This window comes from Musca autumnalis, unplaced genomic scaffold (assembly GCF_047663935.1).
Source record: "Musca autumnalis isolate F117 unplaced genomic scaffold, ASM4766393v1 scaffold_1, whole genome shotgun sequence".
Taxonomy (NCBI): domain Eukaryota; kingdom Metazoa; phylum Arthropoda; class Insecta; order Diptera; family Muscidae; genus Musca; species Musca autumnalis.
In genome coordinates this window covers 262,850,283-262,872,762 of record NW_027411644.1, presented here as the reverse complement: position 1 = coordinate 262,872,762, position 22,480 = coordinate 262,850,283, and the positions used below count along the sequence as shown (strand labels likewise).

Here is a 22,480-nt window from a genome sequence, read left to right as displayed (position 1 = left end):
ACACTTGTAAATGTACCAAATTATATCGAAATCGGTTAAGATTTGGATATAGCTCCCATATATATTTTCGGCCGATTTGACGTATTTGCTGCACCAAACACGCTATATACGACCGAATTTGATGAAATTTGGTTTGTGTGACTGAATTCGGTCTAAAAATAAATGTGCCAAATATATCGAAATCGATTGAGATTTGGATATAGCTGCTATATATATTTTTGCCCCTATATCTGCCAATTTTGATGAAGTTTGGAATGTTTGACAGCATTTTGTCTAGTAATAAGTGTACTATATTATATAGAATTCACTTCAAATTGATATACATATATCTAATATATTTTACATATTCACAGTGGTGTAGGGTATCATGTAGTCGGCCCCGCCCGACTATGATCCTTTCCTTACTGGTTTTCATATCATTACTATAAATTTATTGTTGAGTCCATATTTTTTTTAAATACAAGGGGAAGTCTCTAGTTTACGATAAAAAGAGATCCAGCTGCCACCCTGTAAGTTATTCCCCTTATACCACGCCTGTAAAATCGCCAAAATTTCGAAAATCGGGAGCTACGTTTATATGGGAGCTATACCTAAACGTTAACCTATATTGAACATTTTTTGCAAAGAGGTATGTATGTTGTTCCCCCAAAACTCAAAATGCAAAATTACAGCCAAATCGGTTGGACAATTTGTCTAAAATCGTCAAAATATCGAACATCGGGAGGTACGTTTATATGGGACCTGTGTATAAACTTGGATTTATAATGAACATTTGTTACAAGGAGGTTCCTTGAGAACACAAAATGCAAAATTACAGCCAAATCGATTGGAAAATTTTACTGAAATCGTCAAAATACCGAATATCGGGAGGTACGTTTATATGGGAGCTGTACCTAAACGTAGACCTACATTCATAAAAATTGTTTTTCTCTCTTTTGGGCTCGTTATAAAACTATGTTTAAAATTTCGAGGCGGTAGCTTGATTATAACTATTTTTGGCACTCCTTTCCATACAAGTGCAGCGTAAGCATGTAAAAACTGTCTCCTTGTCTGAAACCTCGTTAGGTAATGAACTGTTCGGAGAGGGTCTTTCCTATTTTAAATGAGGGTTGGGTATCTGTTAAAGTCACCTTATAAAGAAGAATGAGCTATGCGGGGATACCAAATTCAGACATGACTTGGAATACCTTCCAAGCAAAGATACTTATTATAAAACCGCTTACTAACCAATTATTTTACTATTTATCTAACTTTATTTCACGCGGCATGCCCTTGTTAAGATAATGGCTCAGTAAGGGGTTTTGTAAAGAGTATTTTTGTTGGGTTTGAACGTAAAGGGGCTGTAAAAGGCTGGCTCAAACCGACAAAAAATATGGTAAGAGTTTATCTGCATCTCTTGAGTCTTTTCCAGGATTTGCTACAGGGTAAATATCAGGTCAATGGTAGATTTGCAGGACTAAAGCAATTGCAATGGACCAATTATTTCATTGACCATAGGCTTTAGTGGTTCGCACAATATCCCAGACACTATGTTATAAGCAATAGGGAGTAGACTTATGCCCCTAAAGATCACACAGTGTTATCTGCTTTATTGGGGACGGAAGACGGGATGCTCAGGTTCCAGTTGTCGCGTAAGTGTTATTTTTGCATATGGTGCTAACTGGCGAATGAATACAAAATCAGCGCGCCGCCACCGGTTTTAAAAATGTCGACTGGTAAGCCATTGACTCATACTGCCTTATTATTCTATAGCCATAGCTAGTATTAGAAAAATGATATTTTCATATCATGAGCACACTATCTGCATCAGTTACCAAATTACCTTGTTCGTGTTCAGTTTTATGTTTCACTCTTTGGTAGAATTTTCTGACTTCATTCTGACTCCTGTACATCTCGAATTTTTAACACTCCCTATTTTCCATTTCTCTCTTTTTCACGCTGAAATTACTCTTCTTCTCTCTCCTTTCCTCCGGATACCTCCCTCGTGCGCTATGCGTTGCTACTGATTGTAGAGCAGACCTGCTCAGAACGGTGACATTTTTACCCTTAACTTCTCTTACGGTTTTTGCTTAAAAATATGAGGTTTTTAATTTTTTCTAGTTTTATTTAATTTTTTTTTTTAAACTAGGGAATCGTTTTTGAAGACAATAAAGTTAAGAAAATTGATGAAACATCGAAAAAAAACTTCCAAACATCGTTGTTTCCTAATTTCTTGTAAATTGTAGTTTGTTCTCTGTGAGCAGGTCTGTTGTAAAGTATCCCTATATGCCGCATTTTTCTCTTCGCTAGCAGCACGACACTCCTGTTCATCACATGGGTTCCTTGGGGTGATCTCTAATAGCCAAGTATAAATAATACGGTTGTTTGCATGGAGTGGGTAATACTTTGCCACTGTGCTGATATGTTATCGGGACGAAAAGCGGGTACGTTTAATCGGGTACTAACCTTTGCTGCAACAAGGTTGTGATTCGAGTCAATATTTGCTCCTCATACGATCTGGAGACCGGCAGGTGCCCTTATGGATATTGATACGCTTAAATCTGGTACTGCTAAGTACCATGTTTTTGCGAAGTCTATCAGCCTCATTCCATTATCAGATGTTTCGCTGTGGAGACTGAATTTCCCGGCTGTCAAAGATATTCTGCTTTGCAATTTTGGCATTAAAATCGCCTAGAATAATTTCAATGTCATGGGCAGAACAACCGTCATATGTTTCTCCTAAGTACTCGTAAAATATATCTTTGGTCTGTTCGCCCTTGTCATTGGTGGGAGCATGAGCTCAAATAAAGCTGATGTTGAAGAATTTTGCTTTTATCCGAATTGTAGCAAGTCTTTCATTCGCTGGGATGAAGGAGACCAGATGTTTTAAGCTCCGACCAACTACAAATCCAAAACCAAACTTACGGTTTATGTTATGACAGCTATATTACAGTGCGTCCCCTTTAGGTGTTGTTGTGATGCCTTTCCCAATCTATTGTTTTTCCTGTTTGGCAGTAATATCGGCCTTGTATTTTGCAAGAACATCTACCAGTGCGTAATCTGCACCTTCTCTACAGAGTCCTAACATTCCAGGTGCAGTTTCGCAGATCATTGTCCTTAAAACGTTTGTTTTCTCATTGTATATTGTTTTTTGGAGGAGTGGGCTACTAGCCCAACCCAAGTTTTTAACGTTCTTATGGGTGAACGCGCGGCATATATTAGCTCACTACATTTAACGGGCGTTAAAAGCAGATCCCCAGGTGATACCACGGGCAGGTCAATGTCCACTTGAGATGAAAGAGGGACCAAGATAAGTCATGGACTTTGCCATGTTAATGCCGGTCAGGGCCGTTGCTTGGTATATTTCATCCCCTATGTCTCCACTAAATAACAACTATGGCAGTAAGTCAGACTATTTTGAAAAAAAACGTCTTTATCGGTACTATACTCACTATTTTATTTTAAAAAAATATTTTCAATATTTATAACGAATATGTTTTTTAAAATTGGTTTAATTCGATTTGAGAGACTTTTTCAACTTGGCTTGCAATTCTCTGCAACGACTCTTCTCGTCGTAAACTGATGTTGCTAAATTACAAATGGTGTTCATGAGGCAAGAATTATCACATCCCATATCTAATCGCGGATCTGAAGATACCATTTTATACTTCCAGTACTAGAAAAAGAAACAAGATGTTGCATTGATTTACTATTTCCATGCTAATTTAACATACCTGACGTAGTACATCGGGCTCCGTTGCCATTTGATCAAGTAAAGCATCAACTCCAGCTGGACTTAAATTTTTGGTGAAATCAGTAAATTGATACTCCTTGAACCAGCGGGGAGAACGTTGTTCGCCATGTGTATTGGCTTCGGTTAAATTGAAAATCCATGTGGAATGATCAACGACTTGCTGGAAAGAGGGAACAAATACATACATACGTTTATTAGGCTTTCATATAAATAACAAATCTTTAAAAGTGGTTTACGATATTTAAGGCCCCAAATAAGTACGTAAGCTCGCAGACACAACCAAAATTGTCTCGTAAATAAATGTTCAATTATTGCATTTGTAATAAAATTGGAATAGGGTAGGCACCCCCTCCGAAATTTAATGAAATATGTGGCTTTTGGCAATTTATTTTTAAAATGTATTTTAAAACCCAACCCGTGGAATTTTAAACCCCAAAGGGTGGAATTTTAGACATAACTCTTGGAATTGTAAACCCCAAATGGTGTAATTTAAAACCCCAACTAGAGGAATTTTAAACCCCAACTCGTGGAATTTTTTAACGTTTTTTAAAAGCTCCCCAAAAAATTTAAAGTATATTTTTAAACCCCATCTCGTGGAATTTTTTAAAGTATTTTAAAAGCTCCCCAAAAAATTTAAAGTATGTTTTTAAACCCCATCTCGTGAAATTTTTTAAAGTATATTTTTAAACCCCAACTCGTAAAATTTTTTAAACCCCAACTTGTGGAATTCTAAACTCCAATTTATGGAATTTTTTAAACTATATTTTAAACCCCAACTCGTGGAAGTTTAAACTCCAATTCGTGGATTTTTTTTAAATATATTTTAAACCTCAAATCGTGGAATTTTTAAAGTATATTTTAAACCCTAACTCTTGGAATTCTCAACGCCAACTCGTGGAATTTTTATACCCTCAGCCTTTAGGCTAAAGAGGGTATTTACACTTTGATACGGCCAAAAATGTGCCTCATCGAAATAATGGTTTTAGACCCCAAGTATGTTTGTACGATATCCGTTTCAGAAAATTTTGAGTCGATCTAGCAATGTCCGTCCGTCTGTCTGTCTGTCTGTCCGTCTGTCTGTCTGGCTGGTGCGCACGATAACTCTCGAACGGATCAATCGATTCGGTTCAAATTTTGGGTATCGAAATATTTTGTCCAGATTTGATTTAAGTTCGAAGATGGGCCATATCGGTCCACTCCTTCAGGTACCACCCCCACAAAAGTTCAAAAATGTTCGGAAAAATTGTCCGCACGATAACTCTTGAAGGGAGTAACCGAATTAGTCCATACTTTGCACATCGTGACATTTCTACCAGACATAGATGAGGTTCCAATATGGACCCTATTGATTCACTCTTTCGGGTACCTCGCACACAAAATTTTGCTTAAGGGCAGTTTAAGGCCTGCTCTCGAATCGCTTTGATTTTTGTTGCAGCCACTTGTATTCACTACCCCCATTACGACGATATAATTTTTTTCAGGAGCAAGTCCATATATCCTCAGAAATCAGCACGAAAACTGCAAACAACCCATATAATACAATGTGTCGTAGTTGGAGTGCACGATAACTCTCGAACGGATCAACATATTTGGTTAAAATTTTGGGTCTTTCAATATTTTGTCCAAACTTAGTTTAAATTCGAAGATAGACCATATCGGTCCACTCCTTCCGGTACCTCCCCCACAAAGGTTTAAAATTTTTCGCCAAGATTGTGGGCATGATAACTCTAGGAGGGAATAACCAAATGGAGCCAAACTTTGCTATTGGTAATATTACTTTCAGGCATAGATCGAGTTATAATATGGACTATATCGGTCCACTCATTTGAGTACCTCCCACACAAAATTTGGAAAAAGTATAGTTTAACAACTCCTCTCTGATCTTATTAATTTGTGACGCAGCAGGTTGCACTTGCGGCCCCTGTTACGACGTTGTAATTTTTTTTTCGTGGGAAAGTCCATACTTCCTGAGATAATGACCTAAAAAGGTCCAGAAAATCCTACCGGCACCACCTAAACTGGCTAATGTGTAAAATAACCCTTTAAGAGAGAAATCGATTTAGCTCAAACTTTGTAAATTGAAAAGTAAAATTGTAATATATTTAAATTCAGAAAATTAAATACAACATATTTAATTATATAGTCTGTAAGGAAAATATCCATAGACTAATAAAGAAAAAAAAATATTTCCTACAGATTTGTATTAGATCCGAATATGTACTACATCGGATCATCCCTATGGGTACACAATGGAAAAATGCACTCGTCTTGGATCATTCTGAATTTTGTTGCAACATGTAGTTTTTTGCGGTCCTTTCCAACCTGCAAAATTTTCTCAACAGCTAAAAAACCTACAGAAGTATTGTGTTAACTTTTTTTCTTCGGGTACGTGGCTGAGGGTATATCTCTGTCGGCTCAGCTGACTGATACTTTCTTACTTGTTTAAAGTATATTTTAAACCCTAAGTATATTAAAGTATATTATAAACACAACTTGTTGAATTTTTTAAAGTATATTTAAAAGCTCCGCGAAAAATGGCCCCTATGCAAAAGTGCAAAATGACCGCAAAAAAATGTATACAACAAAACAACATGCAATTTGGGGCAATTTTTCACAAATTTTTGGGGTATTTTTGCACCAAAAAATTGGGGTGTAATAATTCAATAAAATTTAAATATGACCTCAAACATTAAAAATGCAAAAAAATGTTTCTGAGATTTTTTTCACAAATAAAAATTAAATTTTACTAAAATTTATTTTATATAATCGTACAAAAGCAATTTACCTTTTACTCGGTTGTAAAATATATCAACTTTTCAAACTATTCATTCTTAGAAGTTCTGTGGAATTCGTAAGAGGTCTGAATTTGTAATTAAACAAGTAAAAAAGTATCAGTCAGCTTGGCGTATGAACCGACAAAAATATTGCTTTGGATTAAAGAGCAAAAGTTTTGCGCAGGAAATACTTAAAGGAATGGATCGACGTTGACTATTATGGAAGTGGATCTATTCGGGCTGTTTTCTCAAGAAGTGTGGATTTGCCCCTGAAACAACTTTTACCATCGTAATTGAGGCAGCGAATGCAAGTTGCTTCAACAAAAATGAAAGTGATTCGATAGCAGGTCTTAAAGTGAACTTATCCGAAATTTTGTTTGGGAGGTACTGGATGAAATGGACAAATATAGACCATATTTGAAACTGATCTATATGTGGTAGATATATTAGGATGTGTAAAGTATGGACCAATTCGAGTGGTAGAATCAAAAGTTACCATACGAACAATTTTTCGAAAATTTTTTAAATTTTGTGGGGGAGGTACCTGAAGGCGTGGACCGATATGGCTTATCTTCGAACTTAAACTATGTTTGGACAAAATATTTCTAAGGCCAAATTATGGACCCAATCGGCAGATCCGTTCGAGAGTTATCGTGCGCTCCAACCACCTCACACGGTGTCATAGGGGTTTTGTGCAACTTTCAGGCTATTTTCTCAGGAAGTATGGACATGCCCCTGATGAAACTTGTACCGTCGTATATAGGGCAGTAAATACAAGTTGCTAAAACAAAAATTAAAGCGATTCGAGAGCAGGTCCTAAACTGAACTTATCCGAAATTTTGTGTGGGAGGTACCCGAAGGAGTGGACCGATTGAGTCCATATTGGAACCTCATCTAAGTCTGGTAGACATTTCACGATTTGCAAAGTATGGACTAAATCGGTTACTTCCTTCAAGAGTTATCGTACGTACAAATTTTCCGAACATTTTCGAACTTTTGTGGGTGAGGTACCGGAAGGAGTGGACCGATATAACCCATCTTCGAACTTAAACTAAGTTTGGACAAAATATTGCGATAGCCAACTTTTGGACCAAATCGGTTCATCCGTTCGAGAGTTATCGTGCGCACCAGCCAGCCAGACAGACGGACAGACAGACAGACGGACGGACATTGCTAAATCGACTCCAAATTGTCTGAAACACATTTCGTCCAAACATACTTGGGGTCTAAAACCATTATTTCGATGAGGCACATTTTGCCCGTATGAAAGTGTATATCACGAATATTGTCAATTATTTCATATTCCATTTCATAAAAAAAGGATAATTTTTTTTCGCGCTACATCAAATATTTTTGATATGTAGGTTAAGAAAAAAATTCCCAGTACGAATCTGGTCGCGAGCCAATTTTTGATTGTTGCGGACAAAAGTTATGGCGCTTTTATTTCGCTTTTTAAGAAAGAAAATATTATAAAAACGCTAATTATTTTATTGAGCACAATTGTTACAAGAAAGTTCTCTCGAAGTGACTTCAGCGAGTAGATTGCATAATACCTGCAAAATGTTGCACAGAATACGCGGAAAGTACATAAAATTCATAAATTATTGAATATTAGTCAAATTTTTTTCAAAATTAAGGCCCATTTAGTGGTCATAAAATTACATAAAAATTTGTTGTGGATCAAAACTTCACGGCGAATCAAATGAGACTACAAATATACAGATTGGTGTTATAGTTTTGATGTTACAGCCAAAATAAGCACATATTTTGGTCAAATAAAATCATTTTTTGTTTGAAAAATATTTTTTCACATGCATTATGTAGTAGAAAATATTGTAAAAATCTATAGCAATACTTCCTTCATTTTGTTTAAATCTCCCAATAAAATAGACGGATTTTGCTTTTTTGACATTCGTATTAAAAATTTCCCATTAGTGAAGGTAATTGGGTTGATGAGGATATATCCCGAAGCTTCTGAAATGGAAATAGAGGTCAAATAACCCATTTTAATTTATATGCATTTTAAAATACCTGTAAATCGCGTAATTATCAAAACCATTTTGTCCGCATGTGATTTTCATGTACAGCTAAACCATATCTATTAAGTTGTATATATTTTGCGAAATATAAGTTGGACTCTAAGATGTAGCATCGGCTGCATCTTAGCATTAAAAAACCTATAAAATATCGCTAATTTGCGCAAAGTGCATACAATTTTTGTCCGCATCCGATTTCAGTATCCACCAGGAAAATCTACATTGATATATATCTATTTGAAGGCGATCAATCAAGAACCGTGGATGTAGCATCACACACTAATTTTTGGGATAAAATGAATGTAGCTTCCTTATCAGTGAAGTTTTCAAATCTCTGTTTCCGCAAAAACCAAGATGCTGCACTAGTTTTTTCATTGCAGTGGAAACGATCCGCAGAAAAAGCGATACAATTCGCGATAGTTTCAAAAACGATTTTAGGTGATTTTTCTACTTTGGAATTTCTCGTAACTCGCGTTTTAGTAGATGGATTTTAACGAGGAATGATTTATTGGATCCGGAAAGTAAAAATCTAAAATGTGCAATGGAGTACGAGATATTCTAGAGACAATTGCAAATATTAGACCCAAAAAATATGATTTTTAGAAAAATGTTCGCACAAAATTTCCGCATTTGGATGCAGATTTCTATGAAGCTGTGCAGACTACATTCACAATATACGTATCAAATAACTCCGAATCGCAAGTACTACAATCCTATATATGATTTTTTGAAAAACCTGTTTGCGGAATGAAATTAGAAGAAATTTTCAAAAAACACTGTAAATCTGGCTTCAAAATGTCAGCATCATTTAATGGTAGAAGCAATTCAAATTTTGAAAAGTAATACATTAGTGAGATGATCCATATTTAGTTTGCTTCTACTTTTACTTTGACAGAAAAATCGAGAGAAGTGTGGTTTACTCACAAATCGAGAAAAAACAAAAAAAGACATGTTGGCTTCAACCCATTTTTACCCATTTTTTAACATGAACATAGCCACAGCTTCCACGCAAATTATCTTTTAAGGCCAATATTTTTTGCCACGTCCAAAAATATTTCATTTTATCCAAATATATTTAATTTGTATATTATACAATCACAAGTCGCGTGTTCTGAAAGGGTAAACCTTGGCTTCAGCTATGTTAAATTTTCAAAAATATTGGTGATATACCCTCGTTAGCATAAATGCTGAGGGTATAAAAAGAAAAGAAAGACTATAATTTGCGTATTGGAGAGCATTAGATGTTAGTAAGTTCATAAGATAACTGAAATATTTTAACAAAAAACATATATTAATAACTGTTTGAAATCGATTTTTATTTGTAGTGCTTGTGAAGGAGCATTGGTGAGACTGTTTTAAAAACCGTTCCTTCACAAGTATTTCAAATAAAAATCGATTTCAAAAAGTTCACAATATCTCTTGTTTTAAACAATTTCACCAATGCTCCACTAGAGAAAATTAAAAAATCGCGATTTTTTAATTTTCTCAAGTGGTTTCTTCAATTTATTAATCATACAATTTTCCCCCGCTTAATAATTTTATATTAAAATAGATTCTAGCACATACAAGTTACTTCAATTTTATTTTTTTTAATTGTGTCGATATATTTAGGATTCGGTTTTGTCAGAAAGTTAGAAGAAATGGTGTGAATATGTAATATGGAAGGACAATTTTGAAATTGTGTGTTGTTCTGTTTGCACATCAACATTGGCTAAATCGGAGGAAATGTAAACGATACTATGGTTGTTTGTTTTTATCTTACCAATGACAACTATACAATTTTTGGGGCGAAATTGAATTTTTATTTCTTTTTAAATTAAATTAAAATCTTTGTATGTCGATAAAGGGCCATCCTATATCACTATGAAAAACTGGTTTAATAAATTCAATCGCGGCCCGACACTCGCAAAAACACGAAGGTGATGAGGGTCGCTCAAAATTGACCGTTGTGCCAGAAAAATATTAAGATAATGTTAGATCCTCATGTTATATACCGTGAGATAAAGGCGTCCTTGGGCATTTCTTCCACCAACTAACATTTGATATTGCATGAACACCTGGTTGAAAAAAAATGGATTTTTCTCGCTTGATCCAGCAAAAGAGGTCAATCGCTCAAAAAAGGCTTTTGTGGATTTGTGCAAAGAAATTGTGAACAAAACAATCGCGATGCTTCAAACGACATTCATCTTTACAGACGATGAATCTTGGATCTATGCTTAGGAGCCCGAAGCAACACAGGAATCGACCGTTTGGGCCTTCGAAAACAAGCCAAGTCCAACGAAAATTGTTCATGCAAGAAGACCTTCGAAGAAAATGGTCGCCTGTTTCCTCGGCAAAACTGACCGTGTGGCGACTATACGATTTGAAAAATGTAGGGCGGTTAATTCTGAGCATTATACTACACATTATACTGAGTATATACTACACTGGGTGACGTAGGGGATGGAAGATACCAAGGAACGGTCCTGACCGGATTTAAAATGCAAAGCCCAGGATTTATCTTGGTCCCTCTTTCATCTCAAGTGGACACTGACCTCCCCGTGGTGTCACTTGGAGAACTGCCTTTAACATCCGTTAAAGGTAGTGAGCTAACATGTGCCGCGCGTTCACCCACAAGAACGTTAAAAAGTTGGGTTTAGGCGTCGGGATAGTAACCCTCCCCTAGAAAAAACAGCCTACTATGAAAAAACGAAAGAAAGGAAAAACAAACCCTTCTAAAGTTGACGAACCCCGCAAACGTTTTAAGGACCATGATCTGCGAATCTTCAACATCAGCATTATTTGCGCTCATGCTCCCACTGAAGAAAAGGACGAACAGACCAAAGATATATTTTACGAGCGCTTAGAAGAAACATATGACCGTTGCCCTGCCCATGACATTAAAATCATTCTAGGCGATTTTAATGCCAAAATTGGAAAGGAGAATATCTTTGGCCCAACAGTCGGGAAATTCAGTCTCCACAGTGAAACATCTGACAATGGTATGAGGCTGATAGACTTTGCAGCTGCAAAAAACATGGTAGTTAGCAGTACCAGATTTAATCATCTCGATATTCATAAGGGCACCTTGCTGTCTCCAGATCAAGGAACAAGTAATCAAATTGATCATGTTGTGATAGATGGAAGACATTCATCCAGCGTGTTGGATGTACGATCGTTCCGAGGCGCAAACATTGATTCGGACCACTACCTTGTTGCAGCAAAGGTACGTACCCGTCTAAACGTTGGACATCGATAGGCTGCAAACACAACAGATAGCCACAGCATATTCCACTCAACTAGCCCAATTGCTTAACGCGAGCACTCCTTGTCCCAATAACATAACAACACAATGGCAAAATATTGCCCACTCCCTGCAAACAGCCGCAAAATCCATACTTGGATTTCAGAGACCTCCACAAAGGAATTCATGGTATGACCAGGAGTGTCGTGCTGCTACCGACAAGAAAAATGCGGCATATAGAGCTACTTTACAATCAGTAGCAACACGTAGCGCACGAGAGATATCGGGAGAAAAGGAGAGAAGAGACGTCTTTTCCGCAAGGAAAAGGGAGAAATGGAAAAGCGGGAGTGTGAAAAAATCGAGATGTACAGGAGTCAGAATGAAGTCCGAAAATTTTACCAAAGAGTGAAACATCAAACAGATGGCTTTGGTACAGATAGCGTGCTCAGGATATGGAAGGAACATTTCTCCAATCTGCTGGTATCCAATAGTAGCGAAGATGATGATACCACAGATCCAATCCCAGAAGATGGTATAGAATGTATACCGCCCGGCCAAGATGAGGTAAAAACAGCAATCAACCGGCTGAAGAATAATAAAGCAGCAGGAGCCGATGGTTTACCAGCCGAGCTGTTTAAAACCAGAGGCGACGCGCTGATAAGGTGTATGCATCATCTAGTTAGCACCATCTGGCAGAAGGTACGCGTACCCAACGATTGGAACCTGAGCATCCTATGTCCCGTCCACAAGAAAGGAAATAAGACTGTATGCTCCAACTATAGGGGCATAAGTCTTCTTCCTATTGTCTATAAGATAGTATCAGGGATATTGTGCGAACGACTAAAGCCAATGGTCAACGAAATAATTGGACCATACCAATGTGGCCTTAGACCTGGCAAGTCCACCATTGACCAGATATTTACCCTGTGGCAAATCCTAGAGAAGACCCAAGAGATGCAGATCGACACATATCACCTTTTTGTCGATTATAAAGCAGCCTTCGACAGCCCACTACGTTCAAAGGTATTCCATGCAATGTCTGATTTTGGTATCCCCTCAAAGCTCATCCGGCTTTGTAAGATGACTTTAACTGATACTAGGTCCTCAGTTAAAATTGGAAAGAACCTCTCCGAAGAATTTTGTACCAAAAGAGGTTTTAGACAAGGAGACAGCCTATCGTGTGACCTATTCAACATTTTGCTGGAAAAGGTAATACGAGATGCAAATGTCAAAAGAAATGGCACAATTTACACCAATAGCCACATGTTACTTGCCTATGCTGATGACATAGACATCATGGGACGATCAGTAAAGGAAGTAACTGATACCTTTAGGAAGGTCGAAGCAGAATCTGGGAAAGTGGGTCTGGCGGTAAACGGCGAAAAGACCAAATTGATGGTGTCGACGCGCAAAGCGTCCATAGAGCTCGGACCAACTGTGGAAGTTGGTACCTATAATTTTAAAGTAGTTAAAGACATCGTCTACCTCGGCAAAACAAAGCCACATCTCGTCAAACAAAAATAACACTATACAAAACGCTGATACTACCCGTGCTAATGTATGGCTCCGAAGCATGGGTACTTGCGCAAGCAGATAAGGCAGTGCTTGGTGTGTTTGAGAGGAAAATTCTTCGAAAGATCTACGTCCGATTTGCGTTGACGGTGAATATCGACGTCGTATGAATCACGAGCTCTATCAGCTATACAAAGACATGAATATAGTAAAACGTATCGAGATGCAACGATTACGTTGGCTAGGCCATATCATAATAATGAGCGATGATGAACCCGCTAAAAAGGCGTATGAATACATGCCACATGATGGTGCACGCAGAATCGGCAGGCCTAAGCTTCGATGGAGCATACAAGTGGATGAAGAAATGAAAAGGCGCGGCATTCCAAAACGTCAAGCGAAAAACAGAGAGGAATAGAGATCTTTTCTTAGTTCGGTCTATGGAACAAATGTTCTGTAATGGACTAACTAAGTAAGTAAGTATTTTTTAGCTAAAGGAATAACGCTATTGCTTTTGGTGACAATCGGTTCAGATTTGGATATTGCTCCCATATATATTTTCGGCCGATTTGACGTATTTGTTGCACCAAACACGCTATATACGTCCGATTTTGATGAAATTTGGAATGTGTAACTGAATTCGGTCTAAAAAAAGTATGCCAAATTACGTATTGGCTGCACCAAAAACGCTATATACGTCTGATTTTAATGAAATTTGGAATGTTTGACTGAATTCGGTCTAGAAATAAGTGTGCCAACTTATATCGAAATCGGTTCAGATTTGGATATAGCTCTCATATATATTTTCGCCCGATTTCACGTATTTGCTGCACCAAACACCCTATATCTGTCCAATTTTGATGAAATTTGGAATGTGTGACGGAATTTTGTCTAGTAATAAATGTACCATATTATATTAAAATCAGTTCAAATTGATATGTGTATATATCTCCTATATACATTTTTTACATATTGACAGTGGTGTAGGGTATTATATAGTCGACCCTGCCCGACTATGATCCTTTCCTTACTGGTTGATTTTGGGATAAAACTTCATAAGGAAAAATTACCCCAAACTTGGGGCAATTTTTCATTTTATTGTTGGGTCTTTATTGCATTATTTTGGGGCAAAATTGTTCGAGTTATATTTGGGTCAAGATTCATTATACAGTTTCTCCCCAAATTTGGGCCATTTTTCACTATGCCTTGTGGGCCATCTTTCCTGAGACTATTTTTCGCGGAGCCATATTTTAAATCCCAACTCGTGGAGTTTAAAACCCCAACTCGTGGAATTTCTTAAAGTTTATTTTAAACCACAAATGGTGGAATTTTAAACCCCAACTCGTGGACTTTTTTAAAATGTATTTTAAACACCAACTAGCGGATTTTTTTAAAATATATTTTAAACCCAAACTTGTGGAATTTAAAAAAAAGGCTCATTCGGCTTTTTAAGATGACTTTAACTGATAACCGGTCCTCTGTTAAAATTGCAAAGAACCTTTTCGAACAGTTCAGTACCAAAAAAGGTTTCAGACAAAGGGACAAGCTTGCCCTACTAGAAAAGGTTATACTTGATGCAAACATTAAAAGAAATGGCACAATATACACCAATAGCCAAATGTTACCTGCTTATGCTGACGATATTGATATCGTAGGTTGATCAGTAAAAGAAGTAACTTATACAATTTAAAAAGATCGAAGGAGAATCTACTAAAGTGAGTCTGTCAGTAAACGAATGACTATGTTAATGTTATCGACGCGAAATGCATCCATAAAACTCAGACCCACTGTGGAAGTTGAGGTAGTTAAAGACGTCGTCTACCTCGGCATCGCCATAAACACAACCTCAGTTATGAAATAAGAACCAGAATTGCATTGGCTAACAGATTATACATTGGCTTAAGTAACCAGTTTAAAAACAAAACCATATCTCGTCAAACACCACTTTAAAAAAACACTGATAATACCCGTGTATTGTTCCGAAGCCTGGATACTTGAGCTAGCAGATAAGGCAGTTCTTATTGTGTTTGAGAGAAAAATTCTTCGAAATATGTCGTGTTAACCACGAGCTGTATCGGCTATACAACGTCATCAGTATAGTTAAACGTATAGAGATACAACGATTGCTTTGGCAAGGCCATATCATAAGAATGAGCTATGATGAACCAGATAAAAATACGTGTAAATACGGGCAGCATGGCGGTACACGCAGAACTGGAAGGCCAAGACTTCGATGGAGTAAACTAGTGGAAGATGAGATCGAAATACGCGGTATTTCAAATTGGTGAAATGAAGCAACAACAAGTAATAAGTAAGAAAAGCGTTAAGTTCGGCCGGGCCGAACTTTTTATACCCTCCACCACAAATTTCAGCCATTTCGGTGGATTAATGTGGCCACTACCTTCAAAATACCGAAATTCGGAAGGTACCGTTCTATGGGGGCTATATGATGGCGTGGACCTATACCTACAAATTTCTGGGGGAAAGTTTTATACGCCTAAAGAAGACTAAATACCAAATTTCAGCCATATCGGTGTGATAATGAGGCTAAAACGTTCAAAATATCGAAAATCGGGAGATATTGTATTATGGGGGCTATATCAACACGTGGACCTATATAAACATTTTATGGTAGAAATGTTTCTTAGCCTCTGGAAACACAAAATACAAAGTTACAACCGATTTATTTGTTAAATGGGTCTAATACATTCAAAATATATTAAAATGACGCGTACTTTATAAGGGGTCTTATGTGGGGACTATACCAAAACGTGGACCTATATAACCCAACTTTGGTAGGAATGTTTTCTGGCCTCTGAAGACACAAAATACCAAATTACAACCAATTCTGTGGTCAAATGGGTCTAATACATTCAAAATATAATAAAATGACGCGTACTTTATATGGGGCCTTATATGGGGGCTATACCAAAACGTGGACCTATATAACCCAACTTTGGTAGGAATATTTTTTGGCCTCTAGAGACACAAAGTACCGAATTACAACCAATTCGGTGGTAAAATGGGCCAAATATCTAAAAAATTCCTTAAAACGACGACGCGTCACGCGTCATTTTGTATGGGGGCTATACGAAAGCGTGGACCTACATAGCCCGCTTTCAATACCAAAAGTCCTACGTAAATATAACATATTTTCCCAAAATTTCATCAGCCTACGTCAATCCGTTCGGACGCTAGAGTGATTTCCACAGACGGACAGACGGACAGACGGACAGACGGACGGACATGGCTATATCGATGTAGAATTGCACGGTGATCAAGAATATATATACTTTGTGGGGTCTACAATGATTATTTCGAGTAGTTACAAACGTAGTGACAAACTTAATATACCCCCATCCTATGGTGGAGGGTATAAAAAGAGAAGAAAGGAAACCTTTTTCTAGTTCGACTTATAGGACAAATGTTCTATAGAGGGTCAAATAAGTAAGTAAATATGTCCGTGGTACAAGTAAGTAAACTAAGTAAATATGTCCGTGGTACAAGTAAGTAAATATGTCCCCGGTCGCAATTCCATAGCATTTCCTATACTTACATATGTGAGTGGTTCCACTTCGTATACCCTGTAATTGGGATTTTTCATTGTATAAGCCGTCAGGCTACCAGCATTCCATGAAATTGCCATGGGATATCCTTTAGTGGAGTAGTGTACTTCAAATTCATCCTGGTGGGTATGACCATTAAAAATGCCACCTATGGTTTGGCTAAAACGTTCAATCACACGATTATATTCACGAGCCCACACCGTCCAACACTGGGAATCTCCCGATGGTATGTGCATTAAAATATGAACATATTCTCCTGATTGTTCCGCCTTTAAGAGGGTGTCATGTAACCACTTCAATTGTGGTATACTTGTGTGCAGACCACCATCATAGTAAATCCACCAATTGAAGATATAACAATGCATATTATTTAGGGAGATTATGCGGAATCCAGGTCTGGGCGAGACAGTGTAATAACCACCTTTGACAATGGTTTCTTTTGTATCTAATGGCAACCATTTCTTCCACGAAGACCACAAGTGCTCATAGAGCCAAAAAGGTTGAAATTCGCTGGGGACATTCTCGTGACCAAACCTGGAAATTGAAGAAAAAATATACATTCTCAGGAACCAAGAAGTCTCATTTTTTAATACTCACGCATTAACGGGATGCATCTCATGATTTCCCACACAGGGATATACTGGTATGCCAGGGAATTTCCTCTCCAACAGGTCATATATTTTGGTTATTAACTCCCTGTTGCCCTCTTGACTTGTGGACCATATGTTATGAGCCAATATATCCCCAGTGTAGTAGATATAATCAATTTTTCCATTTGTTGTCCTTATTTGGTCCATGGCATTCTCTATCATATACAAAGGTACATCACAATTACGATAATCACCCCAATAACCAGCTTTTGCTTGATTTGACTCTTTACCTGCAATAGTACATGAGGGTCGGCAACACATTGGCTCTTTACAATCGGCCCATGAACCAGCCTTGTATTCCGGATCATTATGAATATCCGTTAAATGCAATACATTCAAATCAAATGGCGTTTTCCGGGGCACATCCGCCTTTGGGGACAACAAAGGCCATTTTGTCTTATCGATGTTTAGTATCCAATTAAATCCTGGTTGTTCTATGCGGCAAAATCTCATTGGTAAAAATCCGCATATAGTTTTTGGATCTATATTGCTATTCATTAGAATGAAATACAAAATGGGCCAATTCAAGTTAAATAAACCTTCACAAACTTGTGGCGTCTGTATTTGCACACTTGAACAGAAATAGATGAAGGCCTTTTTTGCTAATTCCGCAGCTTGTTCATTACTGGCAGCTGTACGTAAAACCCACACCGTTATTTGCACTGCTATGCGACATGTGGCGCAGGTAAAGAATTCTTGTGCTTCACTCAATTGTTCAGGAAGATTGCGATATAGACATTCTTTTGCCTGGGCCTGCCGCAATTGTGCTACCAAATCGAGTAATTCATTGGATTCCTTTCCGGTTTCTACAAAACGTAAATATTCTTCGGCATATTTTTGGGCTAAATCATCTAGAGAATATTTTCAATAAAAAATAATTTGTTAGAAACAAATGAAAAGTCGTAAAAAAAGAATCATTCGGCTTTGTAAGCATCTAAATGTCCAAAGCCTATGGCTGCGCAAAAAAAAAAACAAGTAAAAAAGTATCAGTAAGCTTTACCGACAATGATATACCCTCAGCCTATCTGAATTGACACTTTCATCTACGGACAGGTCGAATGTATTTAGGACATACGGACGGACGGACGTGGCTAAATCAACTCCAAATTGTCTGAAACGGATTTCGTCCAAATATATTGGGTTCTAAAACAGAATGCAAAGTAATTGCATTGTAATTGTAACCTAGCCATTTATTAACCGATTTGAACAAATAATAGCGTATTCGAATGACATTATTCACCCCTTTAAAAGGAAAAAGGATCAGTAGAAATCCGTTAAAAAAAGAAGATATGCCCGTTTAAATTTGAAAATGTAAGAAACCCAGATTTTCACTACTTTTACCGTTATAAAGTCATAAAACGAAGTGACGCAAACGAACCAAAGGTATTTTCATTGTCTATGGACCCCAACACGATAGATTTTTATAACAGAACGCTTAAATATTTTTCTGGTCAACTTCTGTAGCACAGTGTCATTTATCGATATTTTCCAAAAATTTGCACTTTCTCAAGGCCAAAACTGCCTGAAGGAGCATTCCATTACTTTTGCAGTGTACTGGAGAGTTCTTAATTATTTTGTTGGCTAAAATTTTGTTCTTTGTATTGGATCGGAAATCTCAATGGTTTGGCTGTTATATGCCAAAATATCCAAACAACGTCAATAAAAAACTTCAAGTCAAAATCGGGAGGCTCGTTTTTCATCGTAGAAATATGGTCCAGTGGACTTTTTTGCTCAGTTCTATCCCAGGAATCAGAAACGCGAAGGGTTCATTAAGGTTTTTCCTTCCACACAAATCGCCCCGGCCTAATACTGAGTCTTTTTTACTTGTTTTTATACCCTATATCACACTGTGGTAAAGGGTATTATGTCTTTGTGCATTAGTTTGTAACACGGAAAAGGAATATACATAGAACAACTTTATGAGTCGATTTACGCATGTCCGTCTGTCTGTCCACGTATTTTTGTAAACAAAGTACAGGTCGCATTTATTGGCCGATTTGCATGAAAATTTGGGAAGATAGTATTTTTGGCTCAAGAACGAACGCTATTTATTTTGGTAAAAAATCGGTTCAGATTTGGATATAGCCCCCATATATATTTTCACCCTATATACATATGTCTGATTTCGAAAAAAATTTGGAATGTGTGACTGAATTCGGTCTGGAAATATATGTGTATCTGTCCATTTTTGATGAAATTTAGAATGTGTGACGGAAATTGGGTTAGTAATAACTGTAGGGTATCATTTAGTCGGTCCCGCCCGACTTTGATCCTTTCCTTACTGTTTTTTTTTAATCTGTAATACATTTATAAAATATTATTTTTTTATTTTTGCCTTTTAAAGCGAAGGTCATTTATAGTGATATTTAATTAATTCTCTTTCGAGTTGAGCTGTTTAGACCTAAGAGATACATTGAAAAATTAGTACTCTAACAAAGTCCCACGCATCAGGCATATTCAAATGTTGTTTTTGTGGCAGACGAAGGCAAAGCTTGGTAACTAGTATATATATACGCAATTCATTAGATAAATGTATATGCGAAATTATGCCAGTTAATTGAAACTCCAAACTTTTCCTATAGTCCTTCTTGGTAATCCCATTTTTCACAATAAATAAATATGTACTTATATGCGAACTAATTGAAATTTAAAATAATTTCCATTTCATTTTCACTTTCAAAATCTCATCATTGAGAAATTTATTCAGACGATAGTAAACTTTGCATACCTGCAGCATTTGACAATTCTTCATCGTCGGCTTCGAAATTCGTTGGAATCACAATTGATTTAGACGCGATGACTACATCCAGCAAAACGTACAATAAAAATATAAATACCGTTTTCGGAATTTTGAACATTACGCGTAAATTGTCTATTGCCACCAGTTACATGAAGACATTAACTAAATATGTTCGTTCTTCCACTTTACATTTAAGTTTAAGTATTCAATTTTTAGAATGTAGTAGGTAGACGCTATCGACTTATTTAAATTTCAAAGTAAAGCAGTACGATAACATTTAGGTCATTGAAATAGAGGTCACTGATGGTGTGTGACCTCCAACAGAGTTTTGGATAAGAGCGAATCTTATTTCCGTATTTAATTAAGTGCAGGCACTTACCTTCTATGGCGGATTACCTTGCTTTAAAAAAGTATTCTGAAAAGAAATGTAAACTTGAATGTTCGATTAAATTTACGTGCGGGTATGTATGTATGTCAGAGGTCCGCAAAATGCATATAAAAGGCACACTCTATTGCCTTTTCCCAAAAGCGAATAGTGCAGTGCCTTGCATATAAAAAATATGAATGTGCAAAAAGCAGATTCACCCCAAAAAATGATTCACTGCTTTAGTGCATGCTTTGCTTGCTTTTACATTTGTATTCACACGATTCGCAAATGCAGTATGCACAATACTGCATACCACCACACAGTATCGTACCATCTTCTGTTTGAATAAATGAATACATTTGCCAAATTTCGCTTTTTCTTTGAGTTTCTTTAATAATAGGATAAACTAAACTAGTAATTGTTTTTATTGTCTCAACATTATTTTTTTTATGTTTATTAGCATGTAAATTTGACCAGAAATATCTACTGCTTTTTGTAATGCAACGTGCTTTTTCGAAGGCAACGTGCAACAAAAAGGCAACGAGCTCTTTTAGTGTGTTGTGTGTGTGCAATTGGCACACACTCATGAAAGTAAAGGCAAAGCAAGCAATAGCACTAAACAGAGATGGCAATAGCAAGCAATGAAAAAGGCACGAAATCGCGAATATGCATTAAAAGCGAGTGGCATTTTGCGGACCTCTGATGTATGTATAAATCTACATTCATATATTTTAATGCAAAAAATTGACCCTTTTCTCTTGGATTCGAAGTTCATTTTTAATAATCTATCGTAGAATTTCGCAGATAAAGAATGATTCATGTAAAGAATTGGCAGGCTGAAAAATAAGGTTATCTTTAGCCAAGCTTCGAAATCGTCACATGGTCAGTCACAATAAAATTGTAACTGTTAACAGGAAATTCATCACGTAATCAGAAATGAAAGACACCCATCATCTTTATTACACGAATGATCGATCAGAACAGCAATCATCGATTAGCGGTACCTTATTCTCGTAATATTCTCAAATTGACATCGAAAAGCGACATTTATAACAGATAGCTACAGCAACTCCGTGCAACTTTTCCAGTTGATTAATAAAAATAAGAACGGCGTTAAGTTCGGCCGGGCCGAACTTTTTATATCGACCACCACGATCTATATTGAAGAAAATAGTAACAATAAGTACCTTTCGATTATGAAAATACTAAGCTCTTCCTCTCATTCCTTGCAGGAGCATAATATTTTAACTGATAACACTACCTTTAAAAGAGATTTAACAACATCCCAATTAACAACCAAATCGGTGGGGGGGTGGGTGTTACCGTTCTATAACGACAAAATTGTGGTCGAAAATTGTATATCCTCAATGAAGACTAAATACCATGTTTCAGCCGTTTCGGTGAGATATTGGAGCCAAAACCTTAAAAATGTCGAAAACTGGGAGGGACTGTAATATGGGGGCTATATGAAGACGCGGAGCTATATCGACAAGTTTCAGGTGGAAAGTGTAAACCCCCAACTAAAGACTAAATACAAAATTTCCGCCATTTTGGTAGGATATTGAGGCCACAACCTTTAAAATACCGAAAATCAGAGGTACCTTTCGATGGGGGCTGTATGAAGGCGTGTACTTATGCCGACAAATTTCAGGTGGAAAGTTTTGTACCCGCAACGAAGACTAAATACCAAATTTCAGCTATTTCTGTAGGAAGTGAGGCCACAAACTTCAAATACCTGTACCGACAAATTTCGGGTGAAAAGTTTTATATCCCTAACGTAGACTAAATAGCAAATTTCAGCCTTTTCGGTGGGATATTGAGGCTTCATTATTTAAAATACCGAAAATCGGGAGGTACCGTTCTATGGTGTGCTATATGC

General features: G+C 37.0%; 1 protein-coding gene across 1 annotated transcript; it reads right to left on the bottom strand.

The window, feature by feature from the left end:
- Positions 1-3,490: 3,490 nt before the first annotated feature.
- Positions 3,491-20,352, bottom strand: LOC141391502 (sphingomyelin phosphodiesterase-like). The gene is made up of 6 exons (XM_073964383.1): positions 20,223-20,352; positions 17,725-18,345; positions 17,442-17,649; positions 16,835-17,378; positions 3,714-3,893; positions 3,491-3,655 (listed from the first exon to the last, which is right to left on the bottom strand). Exons 1-6 carry the CDS (start codon positions 20,350-20,352, stop codon positions 3,491-3,493), a joined length of 1,848 nt encoding a protein of 615 aa, XP_073820484.1.
- Positions 20,353-22,480: the final 2,128 nt, after the last annotated feature.